Below are 24,016 nucleotides of genomic sequence, written 5' to 3' on the forward strand. Positions count from 1 at the left end.
GCCTGTATAGGCATTTGTAGGCATGCTGCTCCACTCATTCTGTAGAGGTGAGTGGTTATCATGTTGCGAGATGTTCTTTCTATGGCGCAACAGCCGAAGTCAAGCCTTGACCTCCTCCCGTGTGGGAGGTTTCTTTGTCTTTGAAGTGTGCATTTATGAGTAGTGAGTGACCAGCCCACTGCCTCTGCACAATTTCTACTCAGTCCTGATTTGTCTGTTAGAGCAATCTAGAAGTGAATCAGGAGAGACTTGAGTGAGAAATGGCTGCTGAAATTTGCTTACGAAACATCTTGTTCATGTACATAAGGTTCTTTTACGTACCATAAATCTACTACATGGGACCGCTGGCTTTACTTCCCCTCTGAAGGAAGTTGTGTTACGGATTTAAATCACCCTTAAAAATCCATCGACCTTGGCCAGGTTTGAACCCGCGAACCTTGGGTCCAGTGGCGAGCATGTTAATAACAAGTCCACCAAGGGTGGCAAAAGTAGTCTTAATAATGTATATTTCTCAAATTTTTTTAGACATAGCAGTAGTGAAGATCAGTTTGTGGTGCATCGAGGGCGTGGAGTTCCTACCTTAAGCTCAGTTGTTCAAGCTGAGGAGCCCTTGCTTCCTGCCAGGTTACGACCAGCAAAAGAGAAGCAAAATCAGGACAGTAAAGCGGAGGAACGGGGAGAACCAGTAGCTGCTGGTAGACCCAGCAACTGGGAGGATTCCAGACGAAGTTCTTATGCTGGCAGGAGGTCAAGAAGGAACTCTGTATCAGATGATTCACAGGTGAGTTTGATGGTAATAGATGCTTCTTGAGGATCACTGAAACTCGAGACGTTTGTATAATGTAAGATGCCCTGCAATTTGTGTTGTTTTGAAAAATAGCTCACTATTTTTTCATATGCAAAGGAAATGCTTGCTATCTTTATAAACTATATGTATGATGTGTGTGTGAACATGTGAAGACAGTGAACACAATTTTCCTTTGAATTATGCCCTGAAATTATCAGTCATGATCAGTATATGTGCTTTTTGTTTGAATACATTAATAAAGTTGGTAGATGGTAAAAGTTATGGCTTTGGGAATTGGACCCCAGTGATTCATCTGTAACCAGTCAGTCACTCATTCACTTTACTGGCCTGTTCTTGTTTGTTATCCTGTTTCCACTCCTGTTGGTTTGTCTATTGCATAGGAGTTTCCACCTGTTTGTCCTGTAGGTCCAGCCAGGTTACTGCTGTGTTTATTTTGGAATTTATTTCTAGCCTTCTCAGAAATGTTGCCCTCCTGAAACTTGGTCTTCAGTAGAAACCAAAGGGATATAGAAATACAGGAAGATCATTCAGAAAATGTCTGTGTAGTCAGAAGTGGCTGATATCTAGAGCACACAAAACGATGAACAATGGTTAATATCCTGTTGTTTAAAGACACTGCAAGTATCTTATCTGCAGTACCAGTGTACATAGTTTTCTTTTAAATTGTATTTTGTTTTGGTATGTTGACAGTAGTGTAATATTTTTATAATCATGTTTAAAGCTGACCTTGGAGAACTTTGGAGGCTCTCAAGAGAACCTGCATTTGTTGGGGCGTAACCCGGACAAGGAGCCGGCTGTGCACACAGGCAAGAAAAATGTTTGTGAAAGCACCAGTACTGCATTGCGTACTAGTGCCCAGGAGGCCAGAAGCATCGGCGTTGAACTCCTCTTCCATGACAACAATGGTTATTCTTCCAGTGAGAAACGTGATGAGGAAAAATCAGAGCGGTCTAATATGGTATCTTTAAAACAGGTAACTCAACATTCCAAGGAAGTTTCAGAACTGTGTGATATGGTGGATGGTGATGTTGGGGGAATTAAACTTGCAACAAGTTTTGCTGAGTTATCAAGACATAAAGCAGGTGTAGAAACACCCAAAGGCATCCACATAGTATACATGCAACATGATCGAGAACAGGATGTGGGTAGTGTTCCTCCAAAGTCGAGTTTTCTCAACAAAAGAATTAGTGGGAATAATAGCAATGGTTCTGGTGAGAAGAAAACAACATTTGCTGCTCTCCCAAGCAACACAACCACGTGGCAACAGCAGAGTTCCAGCACCAGTCAGCTGCAACAGACGGAGATGACATCTGCATTAGGTAGGTGCCATTTTTATGTGCTTATATACTGAAAGAAGCCTTTTGTATCAGTTTGTGGTAGTCACTACATATGAGGGAGGTTTTGTCTAGAGGGTTTAACATTGTGATATATATAAGCATGAACAGCATTGTTTCTTAGCATGCCATCTCTCTTCACTGTTAAATACATTGTGAGTAAAATAGTTCGCAACCAAACCAGAGGAGTAGTGGTTAGACTCAGATTTATGGAACTGCAAAAGTCTGGTGTGATACTACGTTAATAAATCTTGTGGTAATTAACAATTAAAGTTTTCTGACAGATATGTAACTGTACTGTCACTACATTTGCTTGCACTATTGACATAGAATATCGCTGCTGTGCTTTCCTTTTACCCTCTAGCACAGAGTAGAACAGTTTCAGTCAAGTGTTTAAGTGTGCAGTCGTTTGTGTTAACATAAAATATCAGTAATTAACTTCTTACCTGTGTCAGCAGTAGAGCAGAAATAATATTATTTAACCACTTATTATTGGTATCTCCTACTGTGCAGATGTGATAATGTGCTAGATTTGTAGTTTGGCATATGTGATTCAAATCTCTGCCAGGTTTATTGGGTGACCTGATTGAAGTTTTTAGACTTCCCATCTTTCCAGGTGAACACTGTGATGTTACCTTCAGATAATCAATAACTGCTTCCTTCCAAATGGCATTTGGCACTTTAGCGGATGATTGTGTGTCTTATGTAAGACTTATTTAACTGTGCTACGTGAGAGATTGTGCATTTTGTTCAATAAGTGACCTGTTTCTTTAATTACTGTTCCAGATGATACCAATGCAAATAATCACATTATGGCATCTCAGTTACACAATATTCGAATGAAGCTGGAGGAAAAACGTCGGCTCATCGAGAGTGAGAAGAGGCGCATGGAAGTGGTGATGAGTAAGCAGCGCCAAAAAGTGGGGAAGGCTGCTTTCCTGCAAGCCGTTACAAAGGTAAGCAGTAGAGATCAGATAAAGAAAAATGTTCGGCTAGAAATTGTATTCATTACATACTCCACACCTCCTGAAAAGTAAGTTGTGAGTGGAACAGTTATACAGAAATATTTTTTACAGCTGTATTTCAGGAACAATTTTACATATTTAGGAGGATCTGGAGAATTTGGGTTAATATGCTGGACTCTCATTCATAGGTTTCTGAGTTCAAGGCCTAGTCAGGTCTGCGTGCAGATTCTTCTGCTTACAGATTGAAACCTTCACCTCTGCTAAAAATAAAACTTTGGGAATGTGAAGAATTCCAGGTCCATGTCAGGTTCAGAAACCATGTTAAGCTGTAGGTCTCCTCTGCTGACCAACATTCATCATCATGCTGTTATGGGAGTAACAGAATCTATCCTGTAGGTGCTCTGACCTCAGAAATAGATTCTGCACATTTGCCTGTACAGGCAGAGGCCAGGAAGGTATCTTAGAATATACCTGGAGGCCAATTGATAGCAGTCCTGCTTTATATATCTCAGCTCAGAGGCCAGCTCTACTGATTGAGATTTTCATGGTTTTGCAGAATGCAGAATCCCTCCAGGCAAATGCCAGAACAGTACCTTAAATTAGTCCATGACTTTCCTTCCATATCCTCTATAATTTATTGTTCATTAATCACCTATAATGTAATGCTATATAGGCTGAGCTACTGACAGCATTGTTAAATAAAATACTAATAAATAAATAACAATGGCAAATATTCATTTTAATCTTTTTTCTTTTTATGCATTACTTTCTTTTGTAAAAAAAATAATTTTAGTAACATACCTTTGTAGTTTGGTCCTAGACAAATTCTCACACTAATTTGGAAAACTGTGTGTTAGTAACAATCTGCTACACAATCTGATCTGATATTAATCACTAAAAAGCATTAATGAAAAGTTTAATTGATTCTGGTATTCTTAGTTGTAATTACCTGTGGTCTGTAGGAATTTTTTGTTTTTATGAGAACTGAGGCATTGTGTTTCTTCGTAATGTTTGTAACGACCCACAGCATTAGTACATGGCAACACAGTTTTGGTGACCACAGTTGACATTTCTACTGCTGTGTAAACCACTAATTTGACATAATAAAATCAGTTGATTCTTCTAGTTGGTACTTTTTAATAAATGTAATGTAATGTTGTAAATTAAAAAAAAAAATATATGAATTGGTGCCATTCTAGAAATTGTCCTGACTGCAATTAAACTTATTTCACTTTCTTTAATTTGCACAAATGGTATCAGTGGCAGTTTGGCATGAGTTAGTAGCAGTAGGATATGACTTTTCCCCATTTATTTATCACTTTGGGCTTTGTGGTTTCTGTCTCTTTGATGTTTATAAAACGTCTTTGTATATAAATGTTTCTAATAGTGGAAGACAGGCATGTGTGACTGTATATATTATATAGTGTGCTAATATCCTTCACTGTTGAGCTGCAAGGAAGTGCTTTGCATGTTAGTAAGAAATATTTTGTAATATAAACTGACACAATTAGTTTCAGCATTGCATGAATCTCATGTCTGTTACTTTTATTTCCAGATAGTTACATTTTCAAATGATTTATTACTTAGTTATGTTCAATTTGTTGTTGATCTTGGTTCTGTATCATTTCTTATGATGTATTTAGTTTTATCTGTTTATACTTTAAATCATTAAATTTATGTTAATGATGTTAATTTGGTTACATAATGATCATTTTGTACATTAAACTCTTGGCAAGCATTAAAAAAAGCAGTGGACACAGATTACTCCATGCACTAATGGAAGAAGAAAGCTGTCATCAGAAGGATTTTATATTATAGAAAAGACTACATGTCAATAGTTACAAACAAGGAGCTTAATAAATGCACATCTATAAGTGAAAAAGCGAATAGCCCTTTGCTCCAAATCTCATCCCATTACTGTATGAACTAAATGCAGCATGTCTGTCTCATAAACAAAAACCAGTTTTGTATTTTACCTTTTTGAAAAGTCTTCCATTGTGGGAAGTGTCTTATGTAATAAATAAAACCAAAATGTTAGTACTTTTTGCATCATATAATTACAGTACTCTCTTACTACTTGAGAAAATTAGACTGTCAGGCTCTTCATAATTGGTTAGAGTGATTAAATCAAGGAGGATTAGATTAGTAGAACTTGCCTGGGAAGAATGAAAGTGCATATAAAATTTATTTTGGAACACCTGAGGTGGAGGGACCACATGGAAGATCTGTTAAGTCAGATCTCAGAGAAACGGTCTGCGGATGTGAACTATATTTAGCTGATTGGGACAGGGTCCAATGGCAGGCTTTCAGAAATAATGATGTTGAATCTTGGGGTTATATAAGAGCTGGAAATTTTTAGCTTTTTAAGGAGCATTTTGCGTATTAGAGTTACTTTGTTTGAATGCTCTTATTTCTGAAGTTATCATAAGAATTGTATGTGCCTAATGATGCCAGTGCTGAGAGATTTCATTTGTTGATTGCCCATTGTCTGGCAGTCATAAAGGAAGAGTGTAAAGTAAAGCATTACTGCTGTTATACTAATAATTATGGCAAACAGTATTACTGTGGAATGTGGAAGTACACTACTAATTAATTACATTAAGAGACTATATCAGAGGCAGATGCTCCTGCTTTAACCATGCAGAATTGAACCAGTATCTTCAGTAAAGAAATCAAGGCATATGCCTGACAGCAGTTTTTAGAAGAGAGAGGTATGCTATTTGCCTCTACGCTGCAACATAATTGTTAAGAATATTTATGGAATATGATCTCCGAGGGACAGGATTATACATGATAGTTCTTACCATGAATGAAGTTGTTTGTAATTTTGTTATAAATGTGGTTATCTTACCTTATATCTTTTCTTGGAAATACAAACCCTGATTATAACATTGTGTTACAGGGAAAGAACACATACATTAAAACACCAGAGTCAGATTCTGGCAAGGATTCAAATGGAGATGTGGTAGAAAATATGAAACCTCAGAGACCATTCTCACTGCAGGTATGGTTTTGTTGGTTCCTGAGTGCATGAGGTGTAATTAACCCACACATGTCTGAGTAAATGTAGGAGGGGAACAAATTGTGCTGTGGTGAAATAAGTTGGCCATTCATTGCATAAATAAAAGGGCTTGGTTAGTGTGACACAAGGTAAATGACTTGTTTCGTTCATTGTACACCAACTCTTCCTTTTTAAAAGCATTCAGTTACCATGCTTAAAAAGTCTGTAATGATTTTTTGCTGCACTGAAAATAAACCAGGGCCTTTGTGTGTTCTCAGTTCTGTCTGTTCCTCCATCCCCTCAGTCACCACCTTTGTACTGTGTTGTTTGTGACAGTGATATACGTCTTTGTTTTATCTTTGTTTTCAACATTACTTCAAGTGCTTGTCAGCATCACCTTCTGTTTCTTTGTATTGTATATTTGTTGTAATTAGCACTGATTTTTGTATTAAATGAAAACATACTTATATGTGTGTAATATATAAGAGTATGTATACTGTCTCAGGTCACCATATTTATAATTATTGCTCTTGCTTTAATAATAAATTAATTTTAGTAGTTCTTGCTGCCTGTAATACCATTTGTTTGTAGTGCTGGAATCTTATAAATATTCCACATTTATTTTGTATAAAAAATAATTTCCTCTGGTTAAATGTTGGTATTCATCTTTCTTTTACTTGAACCTCTTATTATTAATAACAGCATGAAAGTACTTTTTCCTCATATCTTTTTCTAAAATAAGAATCATCTAGAATTGTGTCATTGCTGCTTATGAAAATGTATAAATTAAAAAAGACTTCCTTCAAAAATTATTCATTGTAGAAGGAATTGCTTTTGTCATTGAATTCTGTAAATAAATTGGCTTAGTTTAATTTGTGGTGAATGACGCATTCTAAGTTTTTAGTCAGGCATAGCGTAGTCCTTTCTGGCATGTTCTTTCAAGAATAGGTTGATTTTTGGTGAGCAATGTTTCCCTGAACTATAGGAATATGGAGATGACAAAGAATTATACCTTCCCCCCTTCCAAATTCTGTGTGATTTCTTTATGATTTTTATTTTCTGCCTCATTCTGTTTCCAACATGTGGTGCATTGTTTTTGGTTAAATGAACATTATAAATCGCTAATTTATAGGTCTACATTTTTTTTAGTACAAAATTCAAAGATGCAAATATTCCAGTCAGTACAAAGCTGAGTTCAGGGTCTGAAAGGTGTATGTATTAAGAAGGAGAGCCTCTGTATCATGTAAAGTTAATAACATAATAGTGATTTTGTTTAATAACTATTGTACAGTATTCTGCTCACCATTGAAACCTATACTTTTACTTCCAGTGCTGTAAAAGAAACTTTATATCTGCACTCACATTTCATCGGCATATTCTTTCACACAATTTGTTATATATTGCTTCATCTTCTGTCCACTATTCATTTACATTTTGTCACTCATAAGCGTATGTGTCTCTGACTGTCCTCTTCATATTATTGCAAGTTTTATGTTTATACCCATAGAAACAACAATATGAAGTGTATGTAGTATTATTTGTTGGATTCTGAAATGGTATATTGTGTTATCAGGAAATCAGCGAGGATGTGACATCAGTTGAACACAAATGGTTGGATGGTGCTGTCCCATTCACTGAGGAGAGAAAGACACCTGATATAGAGAATATGGACCTTGAACAGTACCAGCAGTCCATAGCCCAGTAAGTACAGTTGAAGCCATAAGAACATAACTTTGGAAATTCAGTATTAACAAGTACAGCCAGTCATGAGAGTAATAATTTGCTGCAATTATTATAATTATCATCATCATTATTTAATGCACTATTATTACTGATGTTGAATAAAAGGTAAATTATATAATGTACTGGAAACTGGTTGCTACTAATGTCAACATTTTCTGTTTTGTGTTAAACCTGATTTATGATTATATATTTAAAATTACATTATATTGATACAGTCTTAACAAAATGTTCAAAAAATGCCAGAAGCATTCAAAACTTTACATTTCCTAAGCATCCAGGCTGAATGAAGCTATCATTATGAAAGTACTTTATTTCTGTATTATTTAATACAGGATGAACTCAAGTCTGCATGAAATCCAGAATGATATTCAGCGGCTGGCTACGCAGCAGAATCAGATCCAAGACTTATCTACACACCACCATCTGCAGGGTTTAGTAAACCAACAACAACACCAAATTCAGGTGAAAACATCATATTCTTATATCCCATGGCATTGAAACTATAACAAAACTTCTGTCACATGGTATGAATATGCATATTAAACATTTGAGAACAAAATGCCATGGAGAATACTTGAACCTAAGAAAGCCACAGCAATCATGGGGTCTTATTGAGTTTAGAAATTGAAAGTACAAATTTGCTGTTGTCTCTGGTGGTGTGATATTTTTACCCAAATTTCATGAAAATCTGTCAGTTGGTTCATACATTATTTGGGGGGAAGGGGGCAGATACATAAATGTTAAACCAAATAACCTTAATCCCGTCTATAAAATGAGGAGACAAGGCAAAAAAAAAACGCATTTGTTGAATGAACGTTATAGGACTTGTCTGGCCAGCAACTGCAGAGCCTTGCAGCACAGCAGCAAATGCAGAGTTTAGCATTTCAACAAAATATGCAAGGATTCGATGGGCAAACCCAGTTCTATCTTCATGATCAGCAGCAGCAGGCACAAAGGCGAACGTGGGCTCAGCAGGCACCTTCTCCTACACGGTATCCAACGCACCAAGCCCAGCAGGATGTCAGGATGCTTTGGGGTGATCCACAGTCTGCAAGGTAAGATTCAAGATGTCTGGGAGATTCTTAGCAATTGATATATCCACCCAAACAGCTCACTACAAAACTCTGCAGTCTAATCGGTGGCTCTGTACCTTCTTATAATGCTGTCCTTTAACATTCAAGAACATTATTTTACACTGACATAATCAGTTATGTGACATTCATTGGGAATTTTACTTTCCCTTATTTCTAGAATAACATTCTGTAGTTTGATCTGTGAAACCTGTGAAGTACATGAAATATTTCTGTAGACTTTTTGTTTCAAGTCACCACTTAGATAAAAATGACGCATTTTCAGGTCCAGAGAACGTGATGACCATAATTCTCTTTGTTACTCAGTCATTGAAAACATCACGTAGTCAGCATTGAATTTTCTGCCCTGTTTGGTGGTTCATTACTCTATTAGAATGTTACTAATTCTCAACAAGGCACACATGTTATTTTGTGATGTCACTCACTGTAAGTAGGCACTGCAGATGTGTCGGTGGATGTTGGGCAACTCCATTTTCACTTACTGTTGTTGAATCAGCTAAGTAATGAGGTTTTATTAAAAAGAAATGTGAGATTGCATGTGGACCTCCAGTTAGATGATGCAGATACGTGTTATTGTATTATCCAAGAGAAGTCACCTACCAGTTAGCATCTTGCTATACAAGCAGGCAGCACTAAGGCTGTAAACAAAACTCTGTGTGTGCGTGTGCACGCGCATGCATCCCCCCCCCCCCACACACACACACACACACAACTTCCCAATTGGTTGTATGCAAATGTGACATCTGTTCCCAATGCAGGCAACAAATGCTGATGCAGAATTCACAGCCTGCTTCCTATAATTGCCAGCCACAAGGTGGCTTTGTACTCCATGAAGGCAAGCCTGGAAGTTTCTCAGCACCAGGGCACCCAGCAGGTAGAGATGCTCGGTACCACAATGGTGAACACCCTGGCCTGCACCACAGTTTGGGTGTGAACAATTTGCTGTATTCCTCATCAGGCAATGGAGGCATGCCACAACATACATCATTCCAACTTCACTCTGATGCAGGAGCTGGTGTGTATGGTTCTCGTAGCGCTGGTCCTACCCCTCCTTCTGCTTCCCCACAGCATCGAAGTTCCACTGTACATAGGTAAGTTTTCATTTGAAACGTTTAGAGATTAAAAATAACTTCAAATTCTTCGGTTTTTAGGATTGTTTTAGCTGTTGGTGATGCAGTTAGATTGTTCTGTAGGGAGCAGTATTTTCCTTTGGTTTCTAATTATTTGTGTCATTATTTTTCTCCTGTTTTTAGTTTATTTCTTTAGTACAACGTTTGACTCAGCTTGTCCCCGAAAGCCGGAGTTGTACATTGAACTCCAGCTGTGAAACTGTAAGGGCAAGAATTTAGTGAATTGGTTAGTTTGTTTACAACTGCATGTGTTATGTAACGTGTAACTGAAAGATGATTGTGAATTGAGGATTAGGAAGGATATGGAAGAAGTAATTATAGCATATTTCAGCCCTTACAACTCCAGATTCCTTTATTGTGTTGGACTAGTATAGTCCAAATTAATTATATGAAAATTCTTTTAGCAGAAACTGAATTTTTTTTTCAAAGTGAGTTATCTCCATGTTCAGGAACACCTTCCATATGTTATCAGTCATATTTAACCCTCTTAATGCCACAGCCTGATGTGACTGATGCACCTTACTCATATCGAGATTGCCAGAGCCAGAGAAGTCAGCATGGTTTTTTTTGTAGTAGTATATTATTGTGGTCAGTAGATGTCATGGCATGCCATAAATGGACTTAAGTTGACTGTCTTTGCTTTAAATGGTAGGAAGTATTCCTTATTGTGTTGTCAGAAGAAAATAGAGTAACATTCACAAAAGTTAAACACTATTTGTGGTTGTAAACCTGACAGGTTGTTCTAGACGTGTTTGTCGCAGGGAAGAATGATAATGATTTTTTTGTGATTTCTTACTGCTTTCACTTCAGTCATGAGTGCTTGTCTTTGGGGTATATGATTTAAAATATGAAGTTTAAAAATTTTAACTAAAAATAATAAAATTATTTATTTTTAGTAATTTATGTATGAATGCAATTTTCTTGGAAGCTGAATGATGTCTCTATTATATGCAAAGAGATTACGCCCGTAGCTTGAAAATAACATTTTGTATTTTTAGACCAAATGGCTTGGCAATCTTCGGGGGCAGTTCACATACTGGCAGAGTTAAGAATGCCCAGTGTGTGTCAAATATACAAGTATTAATTTTTCTTTTATTTTATAATAAGTGATGTTTTCTTTTGTTAAGATATTTGCTGCCTTCCTTCCTGCAGGATTAGTCAGCTAATGGGAGAGTCACCAGAAGTGAAACGAGGTGTGCCACGTAACAGCTTGGAGCAGCAGCAGTCACAGAGTGAAATGACCCCAGAGAAGAGCAGAAGTCCTGGTGTCATACATGCCCCTATTCCAACACCACCAATGGATGATATGGAGCCTCAGAGTATATCTTTTATAGGTAAGTGTTTGAAATCTGGGCATTGCTTAAATTGTACAATGATGGTCCCAGAAATGTGGATGGTTTATGTTGTCTGTTCTGCTCACTGCTACCATTCAGGATAAAATTTCATTATTGCCCTCACCGTTTGAGCAACGCTCACGTATAACGATGGAACGAGCACCACCATGCAAAATATTATGATTTGTCAGTACCTGAATACAAGATTTGTAGGACTGGAAGTATGTGCAGTTAGAAATTTTGCTTTATGGATTTTGCCCTGTATTTTCTTTATAGTCATTTGTCTCTTATTTTCAGGTGCACCTGTGGTAGATGATCATACCCATAATTTAGCTCAGGGCATTAAAGGTTTGCAAATCACATCTGGTAGTCGAACATACAGAATACCATCACCCACCCGGCCCTCTTTGTCCAGAAATTCATTCCAGCAACAGGAATCAGATGATGCGGCCAGCATGCCTTCTGCCAATGAAGTGGATCCAAGTGTTGATGGAGGCACGGAGAAAGGCTTCTATATATCCTTTGATAGTGATGTGGCTCCCAAAAGACCGAAGCCTCCTCTCAGGGTGAGGAAGTCATCTCCCAAAAAGGTATGTATTAAGAAAGATATGGACCTTGTGATTTGATGGTTACAGAATTTGAATTTTCTTACAATAAACACAGTCACAGCTAGAAGGTTTCCATGGCTTAACTAAATAGCAAGAGTAAAGAAACCGATTTTTGCACCTTGGGAACAACAATAACAAATCAGAATGATATTCATGAGGAAGTTAGGAGGAGACTAAATTCTGGAAGTGCTTGCTATTTTTCAGTTCAGAATATTTTGCCTTCGTCTCTGATTTCTAAGAACCTAATAATTAAAATATACAAAATAATAATTTTGCCTGTTGTTTTGTATGGGTGTGAAACATGGTCTCCCACTCTCAGGGAGGAACATAGATTGCAAGTGTTTGAGAATAGGGTGTTGAGGAGGATATTTTGGCCTAGGATAGCAGACGATGGGGCACGGAGAAAACTGCGTAATGATTAGCTTAAAAATTTGTACTCCTTCCCCAATATTGTCAGGGTGATTTAAGTCAAGAAGAATGAGATGGACAGGGCTTGTGGTGCGCATGGATGGGGCAAGAGGTGTGCACCAGATATTGGTCAGGAAGCCTGAGGGGAAGAGACCTCTGGGGAGACCTAGACATAGATGGGAAGATAATATCAAGCAGGATCTATGGGAGATAGGAGTTGAAGGCGATTGGATTGTGGTGGCCTAGGACAGGGACCGGTGGAGTGCTTTTGTTAGTTCGGTGATGAACCTTTGGGTTTCCTAAGCCAGCTAGTTAGCTATTGGATTTTCAAGACTATATATAGTTGATTTCTTGATACTTTGTCATAACAGCAACAAATCCATGTGTTCATGCAGAATGCCTCTGGCTGTTAAGCAAATAAAGTTCATGGAGCAGAGTTCATTTTGAGAAGTTTGTAGTTGCTTACCAGTCACTAAATTTCCTGCCATTTGTGGAACCAAAATGTTCAGTATCTTATTGTGATCCACTTGGTTCCAGTCTGAACCATTTATGCCCAGGTTTTCCAACCAAATGATTAATGCATTTCTCATTTCCCCAATGATTGCTACATGTCTTCCCTTCCCATCTTCTGTGATATTGTCACCCTAATAATATTTTGTGGTGATACAAATTATGGAACTTTTTACCATCCTCCTGTTACTTGGTATGATGGTACAACGAATTTGTATCCATCACAGAAAGTATATTTATTATTACAGTCTGTCATACTGGAAGATAATTATTTCATGACTTCTCTAGCATAAACAGTTTTATTATTCTCCTGCCTTTCTCTTCTAGATAGTTAACACTACAGCAATATTTTTTTGTATTGCCATAGGAGAGACCAGTATCACAATTTGAAAACCAGCCCACTGAATATGAAGAGTCAAGGCTTGCTGGACAGTATCGTGTGGAACCCTCTGCACCAAGAGAAGCAGAGACAGTAGAACAGCGTAATAATGAAGTGGAGACGTCTGCAGCTCCAGGCGTGGGACTTGTCATTGGAAGTGAACTTCTGAATCCTGATCCTGTAAGTAACATTTTGTGCTGTAATTAGTACTGCTTCTCCCCTCATGTTCTTTGCACAAATTTTAATAAAATTACTGCAATGAGCAGGTCTTGTTTATTTGGTTTTATGCCTGTAAGTTTCATCTACTAAAGTACTGTGCAGGTCTCAGTAAAATTTGTCATTGAAGTTCCACACAAAAAGTTCTGCAGCTATCACAGATTAGGTCCTCTTCTGTTCTGATTAATTCTGGGAGTGGGATCTTTCTACACGCTGTAAGATTTGAACCTTTCAGTTTATATTTGTGTATGTCTGTTAACAACAGTTGTATTGCATTTAAAGACAAATTTGTAAATAAAGTCACCTGGTGTTTTAATTACCTGTTTTGTCACAATTGAGAAACCATTGGTTTTGAAACAAGAGGTGTGGTGACTGTGTCCATTTTGCAGAATGCGTTGGATGAAATGGAGCGAAAGAAAGAGCGAATTATGTTGCTGTCACTGCAGCGTCGTCAGCAGCAAGAAGAGATGAAACAGCACAAAGAACAGGAAGCACAGCACCGCAGAGAATTGGAAAAATTGAAGCAGGATGAAAGGGAACGGAAGAAGGAGGAGGAAAGGTTGCGTAGAGCTGCCATTTTAGAGCAGTACAAGCTTAAGAAAGCCATTGAAGAGGCAGAGAGAGAAGTATGTGAATTAATTTTAATCATTAAGCACATATTCACTTTCATTGATTGGTATGTCAGATTTACATATATAACATATTCATATGTATTTATTTTTTAAGGGTAAGCTTCTGCCTGAAAAAGCTGATCTTGCGACCAATAAGCCAGTGCCCAAAATGCGAAACAAGACATCTGCAGGCTCTCGTCCTCGGCCAAAGACGATCCATGTTGACAGTGGTGGTGTAGGCAGTGGGGTGGACATGCAAGAAGGAATTCTGAGCCCTAGTCGTAGCAAGAAGGGTTCTACTTCTAACCTGACAGGTAATATTTCAATGTGGTGCATACAGTCCTCTTTATTTTCATGTTTGTGTGTGTTTGCATGTAAATCCGCACAGTGCAGGGAAGTGGTAACTGGGTTGATTCTGTTTACATCCCTGAAATTCTAGTGAAGTGGAGTGACTAAAAATAACAACAACATATTCTAGAGTCTTCAGAATTATTGTTTTTGGATCTAAATTACTAGCAATTTTTCCTATAGTAATTTAGCACTGTATTCTTTTTATTATGTGGCTATACATGAGCCATTATCAGTGAACATGTGTTATATCAAATGCACATAGGCAGTTAAAGTATTATAGCTACATTTACTAGTCATAAGCTATTAAAAAGCATACAGTAAAGTAATATAACCCATTGCCAGCTGACACTCTCGGATGTGTGTGGATGCTCTGTTCAGCACAGCCATATCATGGCTGTAAGATATTGTGAGGTTACTGCCATTTAAATACAACTTCAAAAGCAGGCAAGGTGCCATTTAAATGAGTTTTCAAAAGTTTTAAAATAGTATAAACATTAAGGCTTCATAAAAGGTGGGGAGTTTCTTGACTAGCCAAGGGCTTATTAGCTTTCCCTACGCATGAAGTATAATGAGCCCTCCACATCTCTAATACTAGTTTAATGTATACTTATTAATAGTTCGATTTTTCTGGGAAGTGCACTTATGATGGTCTAGCTGTAAACATGCGTTTGATATGGTAATGTCTGTGCTCTAATAGCCCATGTTGGTCTGTAGCTAAAATATGTCTGTATGTATATGTGTGCACTGCTTATTGCTGACAGTAAAATTGGATAATGCTAGTGCCACAGAAAATGCTACCGTTTAGAATTATTGAAGGCCTGATGATGGAGGGAAAATGGACCTCTGAAACGTTGGTGGACATCTACCAGACTACACGGCACAACAACCCAGAAGACAGCAATCGTCAAATAAATAACCCTCAGTAATCTTCACTTCCCTGCAGTCTTAGAATAAAACTTTTAGTATTGTATTCAAAGAGGTGCATGCTTACGTGAAACAGAGGAACAGAATTTCTTGCTGATGGTTGTGATGACTGTTAATGTACATTCTTTGTTGCACTGTACCAGAATTTTCTGCTGATGGTTGTTGTGATCACTTTTAATGTTCATTTTCTATTGCACTGTGCCATATACAGTGAAACCTCTATCCATCGTTCCCGGAACTATCGTTTTCTCGGATGCATCGTCCGTTTTGTTCGGTCCCGAATACATCCCATATAAAATAATGTTACATTTTCCCGCTTCTATCGTTCCTCGAACTATCGTTTTATCGCATCGATCGTTCAAAAATCTTAGTCCCGGCCCACAATTTTCCCGCAATGATCGTTTCTGAGAATTCAAAATGCTGGGTTTAGAGATAAATTAATACCGAAAGACGCATAATGTTTTTGGAATACACAGTAGCGGTAACCTGTTATGTCGCCCAACCAGCACATTCTTTTGGAATGAGGGTCAGCGGTGCAGGGGTGATAGTTGGAGTGAATGGCGGTGCTCATTGTCAGAAATTTTACGATTTTAATTAGGGTGCACTCATATTTCGTTCCAGCGATGCCAGATGGCATGTGCAGTGTGAATTTCTTCACAAATGCTTTTATTATAAGTACAAAGGAAAGGCTGGCGGCACTTTTCATTCTTCTGGTTCATCTTGTTTCCAGCGGTTCAGGGTCTTCTACAGCTATGTTTCGTTGAGTTCGGCAGTAATAGTATTTCCATTCTTCCTGTTATTGTCCGCAAAGGGGGTTGGAGTGGTGAGGAAGAGGAAGACGACGAATGCGAGCCCGAAGCTTTGCCGAGTTTTGCCGAAGCACACGCTGCATTGGCGAAAGTGAAGTCGTTCTTTTATGCGCTTAATATTAGTGAACGTGACGAAGAAAACATTTTGAACGTGGAAAGTGCTCTGTTTGGTCTAAAACGTAAAGTTTCAACAAACCAGTTGTCCATTAAAGACTTTTTTGGTAAAAAGAAGTAACTTTGAAAGAGAAACATTGTTTTTTTTAAAATTTTTAATGCTTTCCCGCATCTATCGTTTTCCCGCATTCATCGTTTTTATTTCCCACCCCCGCCGAAAACGATGCATCGAGGTTTCACTGTATAAAGATGTTAATTAAATGAGAAAATGAGACACACAAGTAAGTTGGAAATGAGTGGAAAAATGTTACGTAATTTGGAATTCACATTCTTTCCAAATTCATAATTTACAAGGCTGCATACCTCATTCATGTTAATGTTCAGTCATACAGATATGTTGATGGAATGCTAATCACACTAAAAACACCACAATGAGTGGTCGTAAGTTATATTTTTTGTTATATTTCATTAAGTGTATACCATGCAAAAAATTTATAAAGAGTCGTAGAACTTATTGAAATATATAGTCAATGTTTTGTACAAACTTTTTAAGATGAGCCATTTGTGATAAAAATTTTAAAGTAAAATTATATTTTCAGGAGATGTTGGGCTGTGATATGAACTGAATGAAATTTATCTGTTTACTTTCGAGGCAGATGCCCTTCAGTACTAAATTTCTTTGAAATCCATTGAATACATGTAGAAATTAAGTCTGCATCTTGTGCAGAAATTCACAAGTCACAAGTTTTTATTTATTCTTAGGCTACAATTCTTTACAGACGTGGCAGGCAACTGAAGGAAAATTAATGTTGGCTCAAAGAGATAGTATATATATATATATAGTGGTGATGCTTTACAGCTTGTAGGTCTTACATAAGGTATGTAAATAATCCATCCATTCTCACTTAATGTACAGTCCTGGATGCTTCTTCTCTCTTAGTTGCAGTAAAGCACATATATTTTATTTTAATTTTAATCTGAGTAGCATTGCGTTTGAAATGTTGTTTGCATGTTTCTGTTTCCTCCCAGACACAGTTTTCAGTCCACACATGAGACGAGATTTTTACCGTGGCTCACAGGATAGTTTGGCTGACAGAATAGAAGAACGCAGAGGCGTTGGAACCTCTTTGTTTAGAGGTGAGATGTTCACTGATTTTTGTGGACTACTTTGTTGCTTGGGCTGTACCACATATACTTTTCATTATTATAAGCAGAAGAAGTACAGACTGTGACCTTCAAAAGTTTATTTATACCATATAGCATATTTACTAATCACAGGATAATAGCATACACTGTTAAAATTTAGTAGTGTATCTGTACATATTTATTCAGTATTATTTAATGTTTCATTCTGAAGATAAATATTATGTTGCAGTAGAAAACCAGTCTGTTGTATTCAGGAGAATTAGTTTTGTGCTGAAGGACAGGTATTTAGCCGAGACTTTCCATATCTTTTTATGTTTCTTCCAGATATGTTCCTTGAAATGTAATAAATTCAGAGAATAAGAAGAAGAAGAAAGTAACAGTAGACCATATCTCCTTAAATCTTGGGTAGCATTTCATCGTTTGTTATGAGCTTAAATTTAACCATTATGTATGTTGAAGTAAAATAATTTGTAATTTTCAGATTTTCCAGATGATGGTCGAGGAGCATCTCCTTGCCGCAGTGTGAATCAGTTGGGTCGAAGAGGTTCCTATAAAACGTCTAGAGGTCTGTGTATATTACATTACTTACTTGGATATAATTGTTTAATAGCATTAAAGTAATGTGTTTGCTATCAGATATCTGAGTAATTTTGTGTATTTGGACCCTTCCCAGTAAAACAGAAGGAAACTTTATCATGTGATAACTACTTTGGTTTTCATAACCTGTTGTTAGTATAATCTGTTCTAAATTAAATAGACATTCGATTGTATTTGTTGTTGTAGTTAACATCGTTTGTTAAGTTTGTCAGCTATGAAGTGTTTAAATACAGTAGTAACCCTTTCTGTGCTTTACATGAGATATTTCAATCAAAAACACTTGTCTTTTATCTGAATTTGATGTTTCATACAGCCAATAAAGAAAACCTGTTTTACAATCACAAAACAGTTTCAGGTAACTATTTGTAGCTTTTCAGTGATTTAACAGAAGCTTTTCAATAAATGCAGGATGGAAAGGGTTAAACATTGTTGTAGTTACACCTACAAGGAGCAAAATACTTGCAGATACATCGGAGCCAGGTCGAATTAGAGGCCGGCAGAAATATCCCACATATCAAGGGAACTTTAGGGGACGGAAATCAAACTCTCTCATGAATCTGTGTGGTAAGAAGTTTTCATCCATCCATCCATGGACCCAGCATGCAGCTAAAATGTGGTGGATGGTTTTTTTATCCTTCTGTTCTAGAGGCTTTCAGCCAGTGATTGCAACTACTACCGGTGATGGTTCGGTTCGGGTTATGCACCAGCAACTAGCTCATTTCTATCTTAATTGTGTTTGTTTCCAAAACCAAGATGTCCTGCATTAATACTTTTTGGGAGCACTCAGCTGAATGGTGTTTTGGAAATGAACTGCTGCTTTATCCTTATCAGTATATATATTTGCACTCAACAAGACTTGCCTAGCTGCGCACTCTTTGACAGTCCTGTAGCTGGTGTCCAGTGTTGGCATTACACATAACCTTGTTGTAATTTGATGTCACTAAGAAAAATGATGTGTGTAAGTACAAAGTAAATACAGTAAAACGTGAGAATTCCAGGCAGCCTGAGTATCAAGATGACTGTCTTGTGCACTGTAGTGCTGTGTAGTCTGGTAGTTTATAGACCACACGGCTCAATATTCCAGAAAAAGTAACCTTCGTACTTCATATTTTGCCACCATGAGATTGTGACAGGTTAGCTCTTTGTAATGGACACAACTGAGTAGGTGTCCCTTCTCTGTTCTCCTGAGCACGGAAACAGTTCCATTTTCCGGAAAAGATTTCTGCTTAGTTCGTGTTCTACTTTAGACATGTTTTACTGTATTTTAATTGTGTTATCTCAGGTTTTATGGTCATTTGTTACACTATGTAATTTGCACTTGATTGGTGTTGGCAGGCTATAAACAGATTAATGTGTGTTTTGAAAGAAAGAAAATTTTACATTATGATGCAAGAACAGTTTCATTCTGTTCTGTTGTTAATAATTGGTTCATAAATTGGCCTTGTGTGTGGGCCAGGCAAGATTCAGTTGTCATGTGAATATATATAGGCATTATTTTACTAACAATCTTACATTGTATATGTATGTTTTAACTAAGATGCAGCACAGTGTTACAAAATACAGTTCTTTTGCAGCTTAGTGTTAGTGAATGAATATCCCCTCATAACATTTAACTTTGTCCTGACTAGGAATTATCATACTTAATACATCTGGCTTGTTTTCAGGCTTGTAAATACCATGTTTTCTTAAATGTCATAATATGTATGTTATGATTCTTCTAATAATTTAATAAATATAAGCAAAAGCACATTCTGGTAAGGTAATTAATTACATTTTGCAGTTGCTGATAACCAGCAAGTGGTGGTGGTCAGGAATAGTCTTAAGCCTTCATCTTAAAATGTTCTTTGTTAGGAATATGGGCATGACACACCCACAGAGTTTTAATGTAACAAATAAATGATGTTATATAATTATTTAGAAACAAAACTAATGAATATAAATGAGGTCCATGACAAAATTAGGAAAAGGGTAATTCTGCTGTTTTGGTTCAAAAACTATCATCCCATCTGTTTTTCCAAAATACAGAATATCAAATTGTACAAAACAGTTTTTTCAGTTTCTTGTGTGCATGATGCCTCTTACCATGAGGGAACCCAAACTACAGTGCTCAAGAGAATTTTTGGACTGTAGAAGGATGAAATGAGCAGTTTGGGTTAATGTTAACTTTGTTATATACAGCCACTTGGTATTGTTAGGATGGTGAAATCTAGCAGGCTAAGATGTGCTGGGTTGTAAAAACTAAAGGGAAGAGACCACTTGGAGGATCTAGATACGTGGAAAATTATATTAGATTGAATCTTAAGGAAATATTGTTGGTTGGCGTGGTCTGGATTCATGTTGCTCGGGATACGGACCAGTGGCAGGCTCTTGTGAACACCTTAATGCATCTTTGGGTTTGATAAAATATAGGAAACTTATTGATTAGCCAAGTGACTATAAGCTTTTCAAGGGGATTTCCTTCATAGACTTTGTAAGTTAGTCATTATGCAGATTGCCAATGTGATGTGGTGTTGTGTGCAAATTGTATATTTGCAGTTGTATTTGGCAGTATGCATTAAGGATGATAATTCCTGGTCTTCATAAATACTAGTTATATTCAAAGAAGTTATATTTGAAGCTAATGTTAGAATAGGTTTAAGTAATATAGTACCTATAAGGCAGTGAATGGTGTGGAGACTTTGAGCCCACAGAACCTGCATTATTTTGGCATCATGAATGAACAAATATATCATTGGAATTGGTTCCAAGGCATATTGTTTTATGTGAAGCCATTGACATGGAGATGTACTAACTTAATCTTGCCAGTAGGGTGGATGATTTAGTAGTTATTCTGTAAATTTATTATTGTGTCTAGTTGATATTATTGTTTTTGGTTTTATTGCATTTTAATGTGTTATACAAAGACATAGATACTCAGGTTTGTAGTAAATTTGTAGAATTGTATTTGTTCTGTTAATTTTTCAATGTATTGTTATGCACTGTGTAAAACGTCTCTTTTTGTGTGTGGTTTGGAGCAAGGGATTGAAGACTAATGAATGTGGAATTAATGGACACAGAACAGACCATTGTCTAAGCCATATGTGATTAATATATTAATCAGTATAATTTTTGCTGTGTAAGAATGAACATGGTTTTTGCAGTTTTCATATTTTTATTTATTTGGATACACTGATAAGACAGCTTCATTGTGCATTTTCTTATGTTTGCGGTTTATTTTATTACATATTGAGTAGCTCAGATTATTTAGCATTGAATAATAAGGCAATTAGTGAATAATGCATTGGAAAAGATGTAAGGAATCATTTGTGACATAATTTAAAGCGTTGTCCTGGCACTTGCCTTGAGGAAGTGACCAAAACCGTAAATTGTGTGTCAGGATAACCAGTCTTCAGGATAAGATTTAGCCTTGGGTCTCCAGAAAATAAAGCAGTTATTAGCCTAAGGTAATGCAGTTCCTTTAGCGAGGTTGTCGCCTTGCTGAGTGCACATGAATTGAGGTTGAAGACCGTCAGAAGTATTAGCTGTATGCATACACAGAATGAAGACAAAGACAGTACCAAAGCAGGCACCGAATACATACAACCGAAGTAAAGAGATCAGAGAATGGCAAGACAGACTACATCAAAGGGAGTTTAGGAACAGGCATTTAAGTGTAATTCTGCATATTTCATGATTCTGATGATTTGCTCTCTGATGTTAACCTTACATATTATTGCACTTTCAGGCGAATTAGATGAAGATCAGTCAGTTACTTGTTCAGTGTTTTATAGATTGTAAAACCATTGGCATACTCTTTAGAACAATTCAGAATATTTGAAAATGTGTATCTCAGAATTATCATAGAGTTCCCATATTTCAGTTATTCAGTTAGTAAGTATTTTGACAGCCAGTGTCATCCAGTTAATATTGCAATGGAATTTTATTTGTATATCTGATATTATACTTTATTAATTTGTTTGTGATATGTTTATAATTTCAATAGTCTGCATTAGGCTGTCATATTAAAGCATAGCTGTGCTTGTAAACTGCAGGTTCCAGCACAGACCAGGACAGTATGGTGTACCGATACACAGACACTGATTCTGGTCTTGGTCGAGCCACTCCACCTAGACGAGCCCCATCGCCAGGTATGAGTAGTATGCGACATCTTCCATCTCCTTCAGGTAAATTGATATTGCATTAATTCTCTTAACATTCATAAATCTTCCTCGCCCAAATTATCGAAAATGTCCCGTGTAAATTGTCATTCTTGATCTTATTTGTAAAAATGCAGTTACGTTCTCTTCCATGTCTCCTAGTGACATCTCTGGCAGAGTTATTCAAGTAATTGGTGTACCAGTAGATTGTATCATGTACAGTATACAGGGCAGTGTTCCTTTCACATACTGACCTGGGTTTTTTATTTTTTTCATATAAAATAAAATAACTATTTTAGCCTAATTTATTATTGTAAGGAAATAAGGATATTTGGTATCATCGTGTACCTCTTAGTAACATTTGGGTCATCTGATCGATTTTCACGATATGGATGTCATGCCAATAGAAGGCACTGCACTTGCCATTAGTAATAGCATGCAGAGTCAGTCTTTGTTAACTGAACTTCATTCATTTCAGGTCCTGGTTCATTACCTCCTGGCCTTATGACAAAGCGTAGGGTTTTTGATGATGGCTCCAGTGACATCAGTTCAACACCTAGTTCCATGATGGAGTACACAGGTTAGCAGAGTGACCAGTGCATCTGTAGGTAGCTGTTTGCACACCATTTTGTGTAATCAAGGCACCCGTGAACTCCAATAATCAACCTGTAGTATATGTGTGGGACCAAATTAATGTGAAATCTTCGTTTTATAACAGTTTAGATGTTTTGCCTTAAATGTCTACCTGATGGAACATCATTTTATTTACCTGCTGTCTTCAAAATGCGTGTAAACCCTAATATAAAAGACTCTCAGGTTACGAGCTGTGTCAGGTGGCTGAATGGTAAATAAACCATATCATCTGCCAATGTTTCGAGAGCAATCTCTGCTTTCATTCTCAGGGCTGCTGTGTAACAAATGTGGTCCATGGGAACTGGCGGTGGACGGCAGGTAGTAGCATGGTGTTGCTGGGGGCTTGTCCATTGCTTTGTTTCACTATGACCAATAGGCACTGGCAGTCAAGGTCAAGTGTTCACACTCGCTGGCTCGGCCTTCCGGGCAGACAGCAGTTTTGTCACATGATACCAGAGTGAAACCATCATCCCTATTGAAGTTGTTGTCATGCAGGCGGATCTCAATGGCAGATTTGTTATGCAGCAGCCCTGAGGATAAGAGCAGAGATTGCTCTTGAAACGTTGGCAGAAGATATGGTTTATTCGCCATTCAGCCACCTGCCGTGGCTTGTAACCTGAAAGTCTTTCAACTTCAATCACCGCGAAAGCTTCACTTTATACATTTGTTTTGAACTTAATTCATTACACAGCAATATTTCTCTTCACAGGTCCAAGATTATATAAACAACCAACAACCAAATCAAATCGAGGCATAATGCTAAATGCAGTTGAATACTGCGTATTTCCAGGTGTAGTGAATAAAGAGGCAAAGCGAAGAGTTCTAGAAGAGATAGCACGATCAGAGAGCAAACACTTCCTAATACTTTTCCGAGATGCAGGCTGCCAATTTAGAGCATTATACTCATATTGCCCTGAACAAGAAGAGGTTTGCAAACTATATGGCACTGGTCCAAAACAAGTCAATGATCGAATGTTTGATAAATTCTTTAAGTAAGTATTCTATTCTTAGTAACTGGAACTGACATCGGATATACACACACACACACAGTAGATTCTGGTTTATTGGGCCATCGGTTAATCGAGGCACCATTTATTTGGGACAAATCTTAAAGAACAAACCTTTTTAACTTTTTACATGGAACTTCGCATAATTGGGCCAAAGTGTT

General features: G+C 37.2%; 1 protein-coding gene across 7 annotated transcripts in view; it reads left to right on the plus strand.

Moving 5' to 3' along the window:
- The window catches only part of Patronin (calmodulin-regulated spectrin-associated protein patronin), a 49,140-nt gene that overhangs the window by 19,306 nt on the left and 5,818 nt on the right, over positions 1 to 24,016 (plus strand). For 3 of the 7 annotated variants that reach the window (XM_022070230.2, XM_022070233.2, XM_022070234.2), the window contains 19 exons: positions 526 to 781; positions 1,530 to 2,127; positions 2,929 to 3,098; positions 6,010 to 6,111; positions 7,682 to 7,809; positions 8,184 to 8,313; positions 8,674 to 8,906; positions 9,701 to 10,033; positions 11,225 to 11,406; positions 11,704 to 11,996; positions 13,300 to 13,491; positions 13,917 to 14,153; positions 14,254 to 14,452; positions 17,366 to 17,473; positions 17,964 to 18,047; positions 18,545 to 18,643; positions 22,111 to 22,242; positions 22,694 to 22,795; positions 23,558 to 23,840. In XM_022070230.2, coding sequence (XP_021925922.2) covers positions 526 to 781; positions 1,530 to 2,127; positions 2,929 to 3,098; positions 6,010 to 6,111; positions 7,682 to 7,809; positions 8,184 to 8,313; positions 8,674 to 8,906; positions 9,701 to 10,033; positions 11,225 to 11,406; positions 11,704 to 11,996; positions 13,300 to 13,491; positions 13,917 to 14,153; positions 14,254 to 14,452; positions 17,366 to 17,473; positions 17,964 to 18,047; positions 18,545 to 18,643; positions 22,111 to 22,242; positions 22,694 to 22,795; positions 23,558 to 23,840 — 3,861 coding nt within the window. The remainder of the gene's footprint in view (positions 1 to 525; positions 782 to 1,529; positions 2,128 to 2,928; positions 3,099 to 6,009; positions 6,112 to 7,681; positions 7,810 to 8,183; positions 8,314 to 8,673; positions 8,907 to 9,700; positions 10,034 to 11,224; positions 11,407 to 11,703; positions 11,997 to 13,299; positions 13,492 to 13,916; positions 14,154 to 14,253; positions 14,453 to 17,365; positions 17,474 to 17,963; positions 18,048 to 18,544; positions 18,644 to 22,110; positions 22,243 to 22,693; positions 22,796 to 23,557; positions 23,841 to 24,016) is intronic. The other 4 variants (XM_022070231.2, XM_087356819.1, XM_022070232.2 and 1 more) reach the window with 4 other exon arrangements.

This window comes from Zootermopsis nevadensis, unplaced genomic scaffold, assembly GCF_977971745.1.
Source record: "Zootermopsis nevadensis isolate Lab colony 2312 unplaced genomic scaffold, Znev_1.0 Znev_ptg000028l, whole genome shotgun sequence".
Lineage (NCBI taxonomy): Eukaryota > Metazoa > Arthropoda > Insecta > Blattodea > Termopsidae > Zootermopsis > Zootermopsis nevadensis.